A 14,096-nucleotide genomic window follows, 5' to 3' on the forward strand; every position below is an offset into this window, starting at 1 on the left:
AGAGACGTAAGAGACGTAGAAACGGGAAGTAACCATAGAATAACCGTGCATGGGTAATATAACTTTGAGATCGATAATGCGACCTGTAAACCACGTGTCCATTTTCCTTGTTTCAGGTGTTGTAGAATGCAGCGATACGAAGCGCGGTGCTCGTCCGCGACGAGGCGATGAGAAGGCTGAATGGAGGCCGAGGAAGCCTCAGAGCCCCCTGGGGCTCCGACCAATGTTCCCTCGTCAGACTACAGCGAGATGAACCGTAGTGGCGCACCACAGCCAATCTAAACTGTCACCTGTTTCAATTACTCTTGCAATCTGCACCAAGAACCACGATTAAAGACACGACAAATAAATAAATACCATCATCAACCAACGAAACACGAGAAAAACTGTAATACTCTCTTCGGTTCGCTGTTTGAAAAAGTATCCTGAAGAATTTATATACCTGAACACGAGATATAAACCAACGCAATTAGCCTAGGCAATTCGAAAGACGTACTTCATCGGTGACACGGCCTCTCTTTGTTTCCTATCTAGACGCACAGGTTGCTTCAAATCGACAGAATTGTGTTTAGTAGAAACGTAGACCTCGCGGAGAAGGTCCGTTGAAAGAACACTGTGCAACGAAAGATTAATTACCGATCGTTCGGTTTATCGACTAACTATAAACGGGAAGAATTATTGCAAGAGGATGGCTGCACCAGTGATAGAGAAGAAGCGGTTCTTCTGCCGCGAATGGGCGTTCACCAAACTGTCCCACTGCTTGGAACAGAGGCCAGCCTCGAAGACGTGTGGCGTTCTGGTCGTTGGCGGCCCAGGAAGTGGAAAGACCGCGTTCAGTGCAGAATTAGCCTGGCCATCGGCTGGTGCCAATGCTAGACATCAGAGATCCTTAAACAGGAGATTGTTGGCCAGGCACTTTTGCCAGGCTAGAAGCGAGGCTTCGTTGTCACCAGCTCAGTTCGTGAGGTCTCTGGTTGCTCAGCTTCTGCAACCTGGTTCGGATGGGATTCATAGGTCAGTGACCGTTATACAGAGATTCGTAACTTAGTCTTACAATACTATACTTATATTATACGCTAGAATTACGCTTCCATCAGATGAAAATTACCTCAGTTATGGAGATAGGTAAAGGTAGAATTTACATGGTTGGAAAATATATTCCAAACGATGAATCTAATATTACTATATTAAAACGATAATTTTTACAAATGATTTTCTTTGAACATCCCGCAGAGTGTCTTCGAGCTCACCGATACCAGGCAGCGCGACGACAACCAGCAACGCCACGACAGTGCCATTGACATCGAGGGAAATGGTAGCAGAAGCTTACGCGGAGAAGCTTCGAACCGATCCAGAGATACAAGCCGCTTTGCAACCGGATGTCCTCGACAGAGATCCCGACGACGCTTTAAAGAAAGCACTGCTGTTCCCTCTATTGGAGTTAGAGCCACCAAAATGTTGCCTGTTCCTGTTAGTCGACTCGATCGACGAGGGACAGACTCTGGATCTTCCTCAAACTGGCACCAGAGACTCGAGAAGGGAGAATGATAACGTCAGTAGAACGATCGCTGAATTATTGGCTAATCATCATCACCTATTCCCTCAATGGTTGCTTCTGGTTTGTACTGCTCGACGTCAGAGCAAACCCATCTCACGGATGTTCAGCGGCTTCCGGAAGATCCCTTTAGACGATCTAAGGAAATCCTTGGTGGTGAGAGACATCCAACAGTATATCCTGGCACGGTTGGATCAAGAAGACGCGCTCAGGTGTGTATTCGTTGATATCGCATCGACACGCGTATTTGTTGAAATTATTGAAATTTTTGATTGGTCTTTCCAATACCAAACTTCCATGGTCGTTTGTAGCGTATAAACTGATAGCTAAAAGCCAACACTTGCAATTACAGTCGCTAAATACGAGTTAATTTTCATTCATCCAGGCAGCACATCTCGCGCGACACAGCCGAGATGCTGAACCAGCTGCACATCAAGAGCAACGGCTGTTTCCTCTATCTAGAAAAAGTTCTCGACGGGGTAGCCGAAAACTTCATCGTTCTACGCGAGGTTCGCGAGATACCAGGCACCTTGAACGGTCTTTACCTATGGCTGTGTCAAAGGCTCTTCAGTCGAAAGCAATTTGCCAAAGTCCAACCTCTATTGAACGTGATCTTAGCTGCAAAACTACCCATCACCCAGGAAATACTCTACAAATGCGTGAAAACTGCGTGCACCAACATCACCATAGAAGACTTCAATCGACGTCTCCACCTTCTACGCAGAGTCATCTCTGTTTCTCGTGCAGGAGCGTTGATGTTATTCCATCATAGCTTCGCAGAATGGTTGCTGGACGTGAAACACTGCACGCAGAAGTATTTGTGCTCCGCTGTGGAAGGTCACGCGATGCTAGCCGCTTATTACACCCTTCGCGGACCGGAATTGAACGCCGATGAGATCTGCGTGCTTGGACAACACCTGCAACGGTCCATAACGAACGTCGCTACCACAAATTGTAACCTGGACGTGCACACGCTTCAAGTACTCTGGATGATAGGCAGCGGAGCACCGATAGAAGATTGCTACCTGGACAGCTCAGAGTGCATCCTCTGGCCCAGGCAGGAAGTGAAGCTGTTGAAACTGTTGATCGATGCGGGCGCCAAGCCCTCGGAAAAGGTCGTCGAGGACGATGCCAGCAAGGATGCTGTCTCTTCTAGTCAAGTAATTAATTTTGAACGTTTGCGTTTATTGGGAAACTGGAATTTTAAAAGCGAATACTTATTGCTATTGTCTTTGAGTAAATTAATCTGTCGATTAAATTTAGGCTCTAGCAATTAAGAGAATGAAGTTGTTTATCTGACAAGGAGCGGACAACGATTTGAAATTATTAATATTGTTAAACGACAGTTTTAGGATACGTAGTAAGCTTCTTCTTATTTATATGTCATAGACAAAAGCAATTCGCGATTACGCAAGGGCTAAAGCCAGAAATAGAAATCGTATAACCGTGATGTTTGTCACAGGTCTCGCAAGACGTAAGCCCTATGGATGAATCTCCCAGCGAGCCATTAACGGAACTGCTCGGCGAAAGCGGGGACATCAATCAAGCTGATTCTTGCGGACGAACAGTGCTGCACACGCTTGCTGCAGACGGTAATGCATCTCTGCTGGAGTTGGCTCTGGCGACATGTCCTCAGGTAAGGATCAACCTTTCCTATTTTTAAAAAGCTACATCTTGATTTATACCAACAACAATGCGTTTTTCACATGCCGAACGAAGAATTAGAAATTTATAGAAAAATATTTACAAAAGAAAAATTTTCTTAATGTTCTATACAGTCTAAAGCATAGTATGTACAATTTTAGAACACACAAATGGATTCTCTATAACAATTTTAATTACATTGTGGATATTTATGCATTTGTGGTAATTTCAATGTAAAAATGTATAGATATGCAAAGATACGAGCATAAAATAAAATAATCATTATGATATTTAGTGGGTGAAAGAAATCTTTGTCCGTTTAGTGACATTCACATAATAATATAAAATTGCATATAGCATTTTATAATATATAATTAATAATTAATCTCGTTTGGCAATTATATTGACTTCCCTAACGTATGTATACTAACATTTATACCGTAATAATTGTAAGTGGACATCATAAAGAGCAGTCTTTAAGGGAAACCAAGCTTACAATGTAATAAGGAAGAAGCATAAACGAATCATAAAGCATTAACCGCAACTGTGCCGGTTTACGATCTTCCCTTATTAGTTGCAGCAATTATCATAAATACAATGCTTGTCAAAAGTTTCTAACTACGGTGTAATCTCATTATATTGTTGAAATAACGACTTTCTGAAAATAAAGGACCAGGTACACAATTTGTACCTGGGCTCATAAAACCCAATTTTTATTAACATATTATTTGAACCAAAATTGGTATATACTTTGGAAAGTTTTGACAGTCACTATGTAGAGAAAAGTAGATTCACATAAATTAAAACCCTTTATACCGGTGTTTCTCTACACTTTTTGAGTCGCGATACTTTTTTATGATAATGAAATAATCGCCATCCTCCTATTTAATAAGATAAATAAAATAAATTTACTAGTATATAATTTTAATTTATATTTATAATTAGTGCTAAGAATCTTTAAATAAATACATAATAAAAAATAATAACCACAGGCTTCCATATAAAAAATTTTCCTAATAAAACTTACGAACTTCATATGTATTTAATTAATAGAGTAAAAATGATAAAAAAAACATTTCCCAACCACGAAAGAATCGCAAATTCGAAAATTCCACAGATTGGCAAACCGTGTTTAATACCATGTTACATGTTGCATATTTTCTAATCACGCAGGCAAAACTGGAAGCCACCGATCGTCACGGTCAAACACCCTTAAATCTGGCAGCGAGACACGGTTATGCAGACGTAGTACGAGTTTTGCTGGCTTCAGGGGCCTGTGCGGATCACGCTGACTGCGACGGATGGACAGCCCTGAGAGCTGCTGCCTGGGGTGGACATACTCAGGTAATCGTTAGAATAAAACAACAGAACTCGAGACATCGAATCATCTATCCTTAACAATGTCATCATCATCCTTGCATACAGTCGAGAATATAGTCGTTGTTGATACACGTTTAACAGACGAAATAATAATTTGATTGCAACACGAGTTAACAGTCAAATGATACACAGTAACAGTCGATTAATATATCTGAATATTTTAATGAGGATTGCAAGTATTGAAGTATGATAATAAAAGGGGGAAGTCAGTGGAGGAATATAAACGGTGAAATAAAAATATAGGTAGTCGAAATGCTGCTGGAGCACGGGGCAATGGTGGATTGCGCCGATTGGGATCAACGAACCGCGCTCAGAGCAGCCGCATGGGGTGGCCACGAGGACATCGTTAAAGCGCTTCTGCAGCACGGCGCCGACGTCAACAGAACCGATGACGAGGGTAGAACCGCCTTAATTGCCGCTGCCTACATGGGTCACAGCGAGATCGTCGAACACCTTCTAGACTTCGGCGCGGAGATCGATCACGCTGATAACGACGGAAGGACTGCCCTCAGCGTAGCTGCCTTATGTGTACCCTCCAATCATGGCTATGCAAAAGTTAGTTTCCGTTCCCCTCGTTTTCACGGCTGTCGAAAGATAAAGAAAGGCAATGATGTTATGGGACAAGCAAGAACGAGATACTTGCAAGATCTATCGTTGCACAAGACACTGCTGGAACACGAATACTGTTTCTCTTCATACGTACTAACAACGAAATTTTAGTTTGTTTGATATCATTCCATTATCGTATCACACTGTTGTTTTTTGTTTTTGTTTTTCTTTTTTTTTTTTAGTATTGTGTAAGGTAGTTAAAGTTTAAGAAGATCGTAAGTGCGATCTGATTAATCGATTGATATAATGCAGACACTAGCTGATATTAGAAATCCTGAATCATTTTAGTGCCGATGTCTTTAAGCTCGCTGCATTCGAATTTTTATGTCCAATCCCATGCCCAGCGAACTGAAAGGCTGGCTTTTAATGTTTTGTGATGATCTTTATAATGAGTGATAAAAAGAGAGATCTAAAATTCCTATTAAGAGATCCTAGTAACGCTCAGCACTAAAATGCACAAGTAACAGTCAGTTGAAGCATGAAAACTTTAAATTTCGTATTAATAAAATTACGCAAAGTTATTCACTTGTGAGATCTCGGTATACGTTTATAAACGAATATATGATCTTCTGTCACAGGTGGTTACGATCCTCTTGGAGAGAGGAGCTGCAGTCGATCACCAGGATAAGGATGGCATGACACCATTGTTAGTGGCCGCGTTCGAGGGACACAGAGACGTTTGCGAGTTGTTATTGGAATACGAGGCAGATGTGGATCATTGCGATGCTACGGGGCGTACACCTTTGTGGGCAGCTGCCAGCATGGGTCATGGATCAGTGGTCGCTCTTCTCTTATTCTGGGGATGCTACGTTGACAGCATTGATAACGAGGGCAGGACCGTTTTGAGCGTTGCTGCTGCCCAAGGCGGCACTGATGTAGTAAAACAATTATTGGACAGAGGTATAAAATACCTTCTCTTTCCTCTCGATTATTTTTATCTTAATTCGGTATTAAGTCCTTTGAATTATTTCTGGAGATAACTTGCAACATCTTTTAGGCTTGGACGAGCAACACAGGGACAATTCAGGATGGACGCCATTACATTATGCGGCATTCGAAGGGCATATCGATGTTTGCGAAGCATTACTGGAAGCTGGAGCCAAAATTGACGAAACTGACAACGATGGGAAAGGCGCTCTGATGCTAGCCGCGCAAGAAGGACACGCTGCATTAGTTGAGAGACTCCTGGAACAACATAGAGCACCGATCGATCAACACGCTCACGATGGAAAGACGGCTCTAAGGTAATTTAATAATAACGATACCTTGGCTAAATCCTCTATCTGTTTCATTTTATAAAATATCTTCATGGTGTCAATTGCAGACTCGCAGCTTTGGAGGGACATTATGACACCGTCAGGGTACTATTAAGTCACAATGCAGACGTGAATGCGAAAGATGCCGATGGAAGAAGCACTCTTTATATCCTTGCTCTGGAGAACAGACTGGCGATGGCGCGATTCTTGCTGGAGCATGCGCGAGCTGACGTGGAAAGTAGAGACTCGGAAGTAAGTATAAGAATTTTTGTACCTTTTTAGTTGTTTTGTATATGTTTGTAAATTTAATGTGATTTTCCAGGGTCGAACACCTCTGCATGTGAGTGCTTGGCAAGGACACGTCGAAATGGTAGCTTTGTTGCTAACAGAAGGCAGTGCGAGCGTAAACGCCTGTGACAATGAGAATAGAACTCCTTTACACTCTGCTGCCTGGCAGGGTCACGCAGCCATTGTCAGGCTGCTTCTGGAACATGGAGCAACCCCTGATCATACTTGCAACCAAGGCGCAACAGCTCTGGGTACTGATAATGACCAAAGTTTGATCAGTAACATGACCTTTTTCTCACATACTTGACTATCACCATTGTTGTATTTATATAAGAAAGTAATTAAATTGGTCAACATTCATTAGGTATCGCCGCACAAGAGGGTCATGAGCACTGCGTACGAGCACTCTTAAATCACGGTGCTGATCCCAGTCATTCTGATCATTGTGGCCGAAACGCTATCAAGGTGGCTGCCAAAAGTGGCCACGACACCGTGGTCAGGCTACTCGAGGAACATTCGGCTAATCAACGAAGTCTGAGGCCTGGTATCAACGGAGGTTCGTTTATTTCTCATAATTCTGCAATGCGTAATTTGTCGTCATGTCCATAATTATGTATATTGTTTATTACGTTATTACAATGCATATATAATGCAGGTGGAAGTAGTAGCGCTACTTCGGTGACATCAAACTCCACAGCTGAAACGAAACCATCGTCTGCAATCTTGAATCCTCTGTCGACGCAATACAGTCCAGCAGAGTCACCTGATTCGACGAAAAGAAGAAGCTGCGTGTCCTTAGGCAACAATTCCAGCAACAGCAAATCCAGCAGCAACTTGACTGGTAGCACAAAGAGCGATCAAGGGAAATTCAACCAGAACTCGATGGTGAATCAGGTAATAAAAGTAGGTAACAATCGTTGTTTCTAATGCTTTCCCGATTAACTCTCTTGTGTAACTTGAAGAGCCAGTTCGAGCTCTCCGATACCACTTCCAATCGGCTCTCATCCGTCACGTTCCATCATCTCTTTCTGGCTGCATGTTTTGTTTATTCTGTTTTCATGCACCCGTGTACAGATCGTTATTTATACAATGCCACTCTTCGTACGAAGATTTTGTTTAAATGCAATCTACTAACTCTCTCAAACAACCTGATGCACATTTAAAACGTACATTCGATTGATTTTTATGCAAACGTTAGAGGCCAACTCGATCTATACACGCTACGAATTTGATTCCTATGGAGAACCACGCGTTATCTGTCTGCTATAATTTTAGACACCATTATCTTTCACGCAACAACTGCAACAATGCTCGAGGGGAGCGAAGAGTCGTCCGCTCAGCAAGCTTTTGTCACCTCTGAAAAGCGAACCGCAGAGTCCTATCTACGCTTCACCGCCTCATTCGCCGTTAAGCGACAGCCTGATACCCTACTCGCCGACGAATACGAGTCCACCTAGTGCCCAGACCGCTGCGAACGTGATACAGAGTCAGCTTGGAGTATCGTTGTTGACTGGAAACCAGAATATACCATACAAAGCGCAGATCGGAGGATACAATCACACGTCAGCCATTTACGAACCGATCAACATAAAGACAGAGATCATCGATAAAAACGACATTAGCAAACCGTTTGAATTAACAAACGAAATGTTAGGTTTAAGCGTAACGAAGGACAAGAAAAATGGTCTTGACGAGAAAAGGAACTCGGCCGATACTCATTTCACTAGGGACACTCACATGAGGATAATATTGGGAAATAGTGGCGCTGGTGTTGGCAGAAGCGTGAAACATACCTCTGACCATACACCTGCCAGGTAAGATTGCGTTTCAATAATATAATAAAAATGTTAAAGAAACTCCCTCGTCCTAAATATAGACCACTTAATAATAGTTAATTTGTTGTAAATTGTTTCTAAAACATATTGGAGCGACTTTTCTAATAGACTATATTAGAGATTAAGCATGAAAGATACTTTCTGAATGGTCTGATTTTTTTATTACAGTGCAAGCAATGCAAAACCAAAGCGCAATGGCTTGGTTTCCAACCCAGCCATGAGATTAGTAGCAGGTGTTAGAAATGGAATTGAAAATGCAACTAATAGAAATAAGCCTATCACAACACGAGTTAATGGATTTCAGTGGAAGGCCGAGGCACGGAAGGAAACACCTTTGTAGGGACAGGTATTGACACAGTTTCACTTTTGAGGGTCATAAAAAATGTCTATGATACAAATACAACGTATTTTGAATGATTGTAAAAAAACAATAAATCACCAAACACTTAAAGAAACGTTTAATTCGTATGAAATTGTACAAATGTTTACAGCATTGTATTTAATTGTATTTTTCTCTACAATGCACTGCATAATTCCATTATGCTTTACAAATATACATACTTACAATTTCCATGCAATCGTACACTTTAGTATTAGAATTTAAATATTTTCATCCCTTGAAGTTTTCGTTTAATTCAGTTTTAATTTGAAGATTATTGAATGATAAATTTTTAAGTTTCCTTCTTCTTCTTTTTTTTCTTTTTCTCTTTTTTTTTCTTTTTTTAAATATTACAGTACTTGAATGACATACATACATATATATATACATATATATATATTCAATTTACAAGAAAATAGAAGTAGCTGATCCTTATGCACTGTAATTACAGTGTTCAGTTTTGGAAGTGGTATCAGTAGATTTTTGTATTCCTTTTCTACTAAATCGTAACTTATAAATATTTTGCATGATCAGAAATAACTATACATATATAACATTAGATTTTACGATAAGATTAGAAATTTAGCAAAACATGAAATTTAAAGAGTTTTAATGTTTTAATCTTTTCAGAATAACCATCTCACTAATCTACGTTTAAGTGTGTCGTGTCGAGTTTATTATTTACGTAATAATTAACAATAAAGCAAAAAAACAAAGACAAAGGACTAATCAAAATCCTAATTTTTTGTGATGTAGGTTGTTTTGTCACCTCAGCGGGACACCGGAATCCGTTATTGCGGCTGGCGAATCGTAATCACCAAAAAGCGGAAGTCAATAAACAAATTCTTCTCTTTTTATTTGAGCAAAATCAAATTACCTCATATGAAAAAGTAAACGAAAAAGAATATGATTTATAAGAATTGCTGTTGAATAAAAAAGAAAGAAGATGAAAATTGCGTAATACAAAAAAAAAACCAAATATTAAACAGTATAGAGAAATATGTAGATCTAGATATGTTAACTTTACGAAACATGACTTTGTATAAATGTAACGTTAATAAAATTCTTTACTGATCTCACTAATACTTCATATAAACGAAAGAAATAAAAAATGAATTAATTATTGAAATCTTTAAGGATTAATAGTCATGACTTTGATGGGAGAGGACGACATAATATGAGATTTTTTTTCTTCAGAAGACTGGGTGCAAATGAAATGCATAATGTGATGTGGATTATGCAGAATTGTAAAGATATGTATAAATTATATTGAGCGATTTAAGAAAAAATATATCATTATAATGCGAACTCAGTTACAAATACGTAAAATTATGGCCTGAAAATTAATAAAAACGTGTGTAAATACACATTCTTCATGTACTGTGCACGATCATATTTATTATATTGTAATAGATGCAAAATAAATAAAAAGTAAAATATCAATATTAGTCATTTATTTATTTATGTGATAAGGCTATTTTTTCAACAAACTAATTTGAAACACAATCATTTAAAGAGTGTAGTTGTAAGATAAAAGTACAACTATCTCTTATATTGTATTACGATTGTAAAAGGGTCATAAATATATCTCTGTCATAAGATATCTTTCTCAAGGTAATGTTCCCTATTTTTAAATAGTGCTTCATCCATATCCTCAACACTTTAGATAAAACAGCAGGTTTCATAAAAAGTTACTTTTTTCTGAAAATTCTATAACAAAGAAAAAATTTTCTTGTATCATTACATTAGATAAGAATCCTTATCTCTTATACATACAAAGTTCTCTCTGATTTTACGTTATTAATATTTGTGTAAAAAAAATAATTTAATGGTTTTTAATACAAAATACAAGTTCCTCTATACTAAATTTAGTGACAAATATTGGTAAATTGATATATAATGAATATATTAAAAGAAATACTGAGACAAAGGATAATATTATGGACAGTTATTGGTGTATGTGCTGGAATTTCATTAGGACTCGTTCTTAAAACTTTTACTCTTCAACCATGGACCAAACGAAATGTAATGTATCTAAAGTTTCCTGGAGAACTATTCATGAGAATTGTAAATTGTTTAATATTGCCTCTTATAACATCCAGTATAGTGAGTGCTACTTGCAACTTGAAAAAATCAGGTAAGTATAAAGCAACTTACATTGTCATCATTGTTAAACAAGAATTTCTTATTACAAATCTTAAAATTCTAAAATGCATAGGTCGCATTGGAACAATGGCATTATATTACTATACAATAACAACATCACTTGGAATAATACTAAGTGTTATACTAGTTCAAACAATAAGACCTGGTGATTTACTTAAAGATAAAAACATCATAACACAAAATACAACAAGATATTCAATAACAATGGACACAATATTAGATCTATTTCGGTAGTTCATGTATAATATTAATTTGTTTCTTGTTTTTATTTATTCAATCTATTTTCTTTATTTATATTACAGAAATTTTATCCCAGAAAACATAGTGAGTGCAACCTTATTCCAGGTAATAAAATTTTATAAGTTTCTATCTTTCATCTACAACCATTATTATGATCAATTTAATTAAAACAAATTAAAACTTAATACAACTTAATTTGAACAACAACAAAAATAAATAAAACACAATTTCAGTATCAAACTGTATTACAAAAATCAAAGAATGAATCAGGTATGTTATAGCAACTTAAGAAAGGGACAAATTGAGTTTATAAAAGTTAAATTAAAATTTGATTTTTATCTTTTAGTACCAATTGATGAATGGAAAATAGATCATATGAATGTACCAGGAACAGATGTATTAGGATTAGTAGTTTTTAGTTTAGTCTTGGGATTAGCAATTGGAGATATAGGTGCAAAAGGAGAACCTTTAATAAACTTTTTTCTATCTTTATCAGATGCAATGATGAAGATCATGAGTTGGGCAATAATGTAAAATTTCTAAATGCTAAATACTATAAAAAAGAAATCATTAACTTTTATTACATGCAAATATATTCATTTTATACAGGCTAGTACCAATAAGTGCACTATTTCTTATTTCTGCAAAAATTCTTGAAGTAGAAGACTTTAACAGTTTAATAAAAAGGCTTGGAATTTATATTTTAACTGTCTTCAGTGGTTTGCTTATACAAGGTTTAATATTACTTCCTCTACTGTATTTTATATGTACCCGTCAATCTCCATACAACATCATAGTTAAACTTGGACCAGCTTTTGCTACAGCATTTGGTACATCATCAAGGTATTTAAACTAATACAATATATTGTTAATTTATTGCTTGTTAATAAAATTATTATATTATATACTTTATATTTATATTTCAGCACAGCTACAGTTCCAGTAACAATATCATGCTTGGAACGCATTGGAATACCTTCTAAAATATCTAAGTTTATTGTACCAATTGGAGCCACCATAAATATGGATGGTATAGCATTATATGAAAGCATTGGTGCAATTTTTATAATTCAATTGCATGGATTACAATTTTCATTGTTCAAGATCATAATAATCTGGTTTGTATAAAGATAAACAACCTTCCTATATAAATTTATGAATTGATAAACAACTTTCATAAACATAATGAAAAATAATAATTAGACTATGAATTTTTATTTATTAAATAGTGTTTATAAAATTGTGAATTACATTTATAGAAAATCTAACGGTGCTAACATGTAGAGAATGGATATAATATGTAAACATATGTAAAATATTTCAAAGTGCTTATTATAATATTTAGGAAGTAAATGAATACTCTACATAGGTTTAATTCTTTTAACTGCAATTATAAAAATATAAATTTGCATAAAAATCCGTAGTCTAATAACAATAATACAATAATACTGGAAAATTTACAGTATAACATGTACTTTGTCGTGTATTGGTGCTGCCGGCTTACCTAGTGGTGGTTATGTAATGTTAATAATGGTATTAAATTCCGTGGGAGTTCCAGTAGAAGATGTTTCATTAATTATCGCCATTGATTGGTTCGTGTAAGCATCCAACGATGTATTTATGCGATTTTAAACATTCATTAAAATATTAATAATCACAATTTATGTTTAGAGATCGTTTTAGAACCACTTTAAACATCATAGCAGATGCATTAGGGGCTGGAATAATAAGTCATCATTATAAAAAAAGTAAACAAAACTCTATACCAGAGGAAATAGGATTATATACTTCCGCGTAATAGATTGAAATTTTAAGTAAATCAAAAATTATTGAAATATTTGAAATGTAAAAAATAATATTAAACGTTAATAAAAATATACTCATTTATAAACAAAATAATATTTGTATACTGTAAATATAAGCTTAAAAGATCCACTTATATCTTTCTCCAAGTTTTATAAAGATATTCGATATGTTTTTCCACAATTTAAATCAATTTTTTAAATTTACATTACATATATAAGTGATAAAGTATTCATCGAAAGAAATTTAAATTTTACGAATTTAAGGATTTTAAGAATTTCACTAGTCTAGTAATATGTTAGTAATGTGTGTTGACAATGTTGGATAGTTATTTGCAATGATCTTCATGGTTTCAATTAAGAATATTTTACAACTATGTCTTTTTCACTTTTTTAATATACGATAATAATTACTAACTCTAAAAATTACATTTTTCAATCAACGTGAAATATATTGAATTTAAATGTGCTCTTACTAACGAGTCGAGCCAAGATAAATAAATAAATAAAACCACGTGATCAAAATCTAGAGGAAACAATATGATATCTACTATCAAATAGACAATTACTTTTTCGAACATTAACCTCATTAATCTCAAACTAAGTTGAATAAATGTGTACTGTTATTTAAAGAATTATTTATCAGGTTTACCAGGTATGTAAATATGAAACCGGAATTTTTGTATAAAAAAATACACGTTTATTGTATGAAAATGATTAAAAATATTTTATTCGAAGTATTGCCCATCGCTAGCTATACATTTTTCCCACCTGTCTGGCAATTCGTGGATGCCATGCGAAAAAAACTGTCGCTCTTTTGAGGCAAACCAGTCATCGAGCCATTTTCGTATATTTTCGTAAGAAGTGAAGTGCTGGTCAGAAAGCGCGTGTTCCATCGATGCAAATAAATAGTAATCGGACGGAGCCATGTCTGGTGAGTAA

The 14,096-nt window shown here is 36.4% G+C and overlaps 2 protein-coding genes across 10 annotated transcripts in view; both read left to right on the plus strand.

Annotated features, from left to right (window-relative positions):
* The window catches only part of LOC139995386 (uncharacterized), a 223,228-nt gene extending 212,839 nt beyond the window's left edge, over nt 1–10,389 (plus strand). For 2 of the 6 annotated variants that reach the window (XM_072018787.1, XM_072018788.1), the window contains 15 exons: nt 117–1,014; nt 1,234–1,767; nt 1,941–2,715; nt 3,018–3,191; nt 4,373–4,543; nt 4,823–5,134; nt 5,767–6,088; nt 6,186–6,432; nt 6,513–6,696; nt 6,767–6,983; nt 7,097–7,288; nt 7,388–7,635; nt 8,008–8,546; nt 8,736–8,913; nt 9,703–9,787. In XM_072018787.1, the coding sequence (XP_071874888.1) occupies nt 689–1,014; nt 1,234–1,767; nt 1,941–2,715; nt 3,018–3,191; nt 4,373–4,543; nt 4,823–5,134; nt 5,767–6,088; nt 6,186–6,432; nt 6,513–6,696; nt 6,767–6,983; nt 7,097–7,288; nt 7,388–7,635; nt 8,008–8,546; nt 8,736–8,907 (4,413 nt within the window). In that variant the 5' untranslated portion in view covers nt 117–688 and the 3' untranslated portion in view covers nt 8,908–8,913; nt 9,703–9,787. Of the gene's footprint in view, nt 1–116; nt 1,015–1,233; nt 1,768–1,940; nt 2,716–3,017; nt 3,192–4,372; nt 4,544–4,822; nt 5,135–5,766; nt 6,089–6,185; nt 6,433–6,512; nt 6,697–6,766; nt 6,984–7,096; nt 7,289–7,387; nt 7,636–8,007; nt 8,547–8,735; nt 8,914–9,702 lie in introns of all 6 variants that reach the window. The other 4 variants (XM_072018789.1, XM_072018790.1, XM_072018791.1 and 1 more) reach the window with 4 other exon arrangements.
* Nucleotides 10,390–10,664: 275 nt separating this feature from the next.
* LOC139995402 (excitatory amino acid transporter 3) lies at nt 10,665–13,278 on the plus strand. Of its 4 annotated transcripts, XM_072018839.1 has the most exons (10): nt 10,858–10,971; nt 11,049–11,083; nt 11,165–11,342; nt 11,415–11,457; nt 11,586–11,622; nt 11,699–11,882; nt 11,962–12,195; nt 12,279–12,470; nt 12,816–12,950; nt 13,024–13,275. In XM_072018839.1, the coding sequence occupies exons 3-10, from the start codon at nt 11,179–11,181 to the stop codon at nt 13,148–13,150; spliced, it is 1,116 nt and encodes a 371-aa protein (XP_071874940.1). In that variant the 5' UTR covers nt 10,858–10,971; nt 11,049–11,083; nt 11,165–11,178; the 3' UTR covers nt 13,151–13,275. The 4 variants fall into 4 exon arrangements, with proteins under 4 accessions (XP_071874939.1, XP_071874941.1, XP_071874938.1 ...); XM_072018838.1 differs by having other exon boundaries at nt 10,665–11,083; nt 12,816–12,944; nt 13,024–13,161; XM_072018837.1 differs by having other exon boundaries at nt 10,666–11,083; nt 13,024–13,278.
* Nucleotides 13,279–14,096: the final 818 nt, after the last annotated feature.

Source organism: Bombus fervidus, chromosome 16 (assembly GCF_041682495.2).
Source record: "Bombus fervidus isolate BK054 chromosome 16, iyBomFerv1, whole genome shotgun sequence".
NCBI lineage: Eukaryota > Metazoa > Arthropoda > Insecta > Hymenoptera > Apidae > Bombus > Bombus fervidus.

What these genes read in the sequence shown, in the direction of transcription:
- LOC139995402 (XM_072018837.1), top strand. Translation starts at nt 10,846, where the DNA reads ATGAATATATTAAAAGAAATACTGAGACAAAGGATAATATTATGGACA. An exon ending in ATCATGAGTTGGGCAATAAT is followed by an intron (nt 11,883 to 11,961) that starts GTAAAATTTCTA and finishes CATTTTATACAG; the next exon opens with GCTAGTACCAATAAGTGCAC. An exon ending in ATCGCCATTGATTGGTTCGT is followed by an intron (nt 12,951 to 13,023) that starts GTAAGCATCCAA and finishes ATTTATGTTTAG; the next exon opens with AGATCGTTTTAGAACCACTT.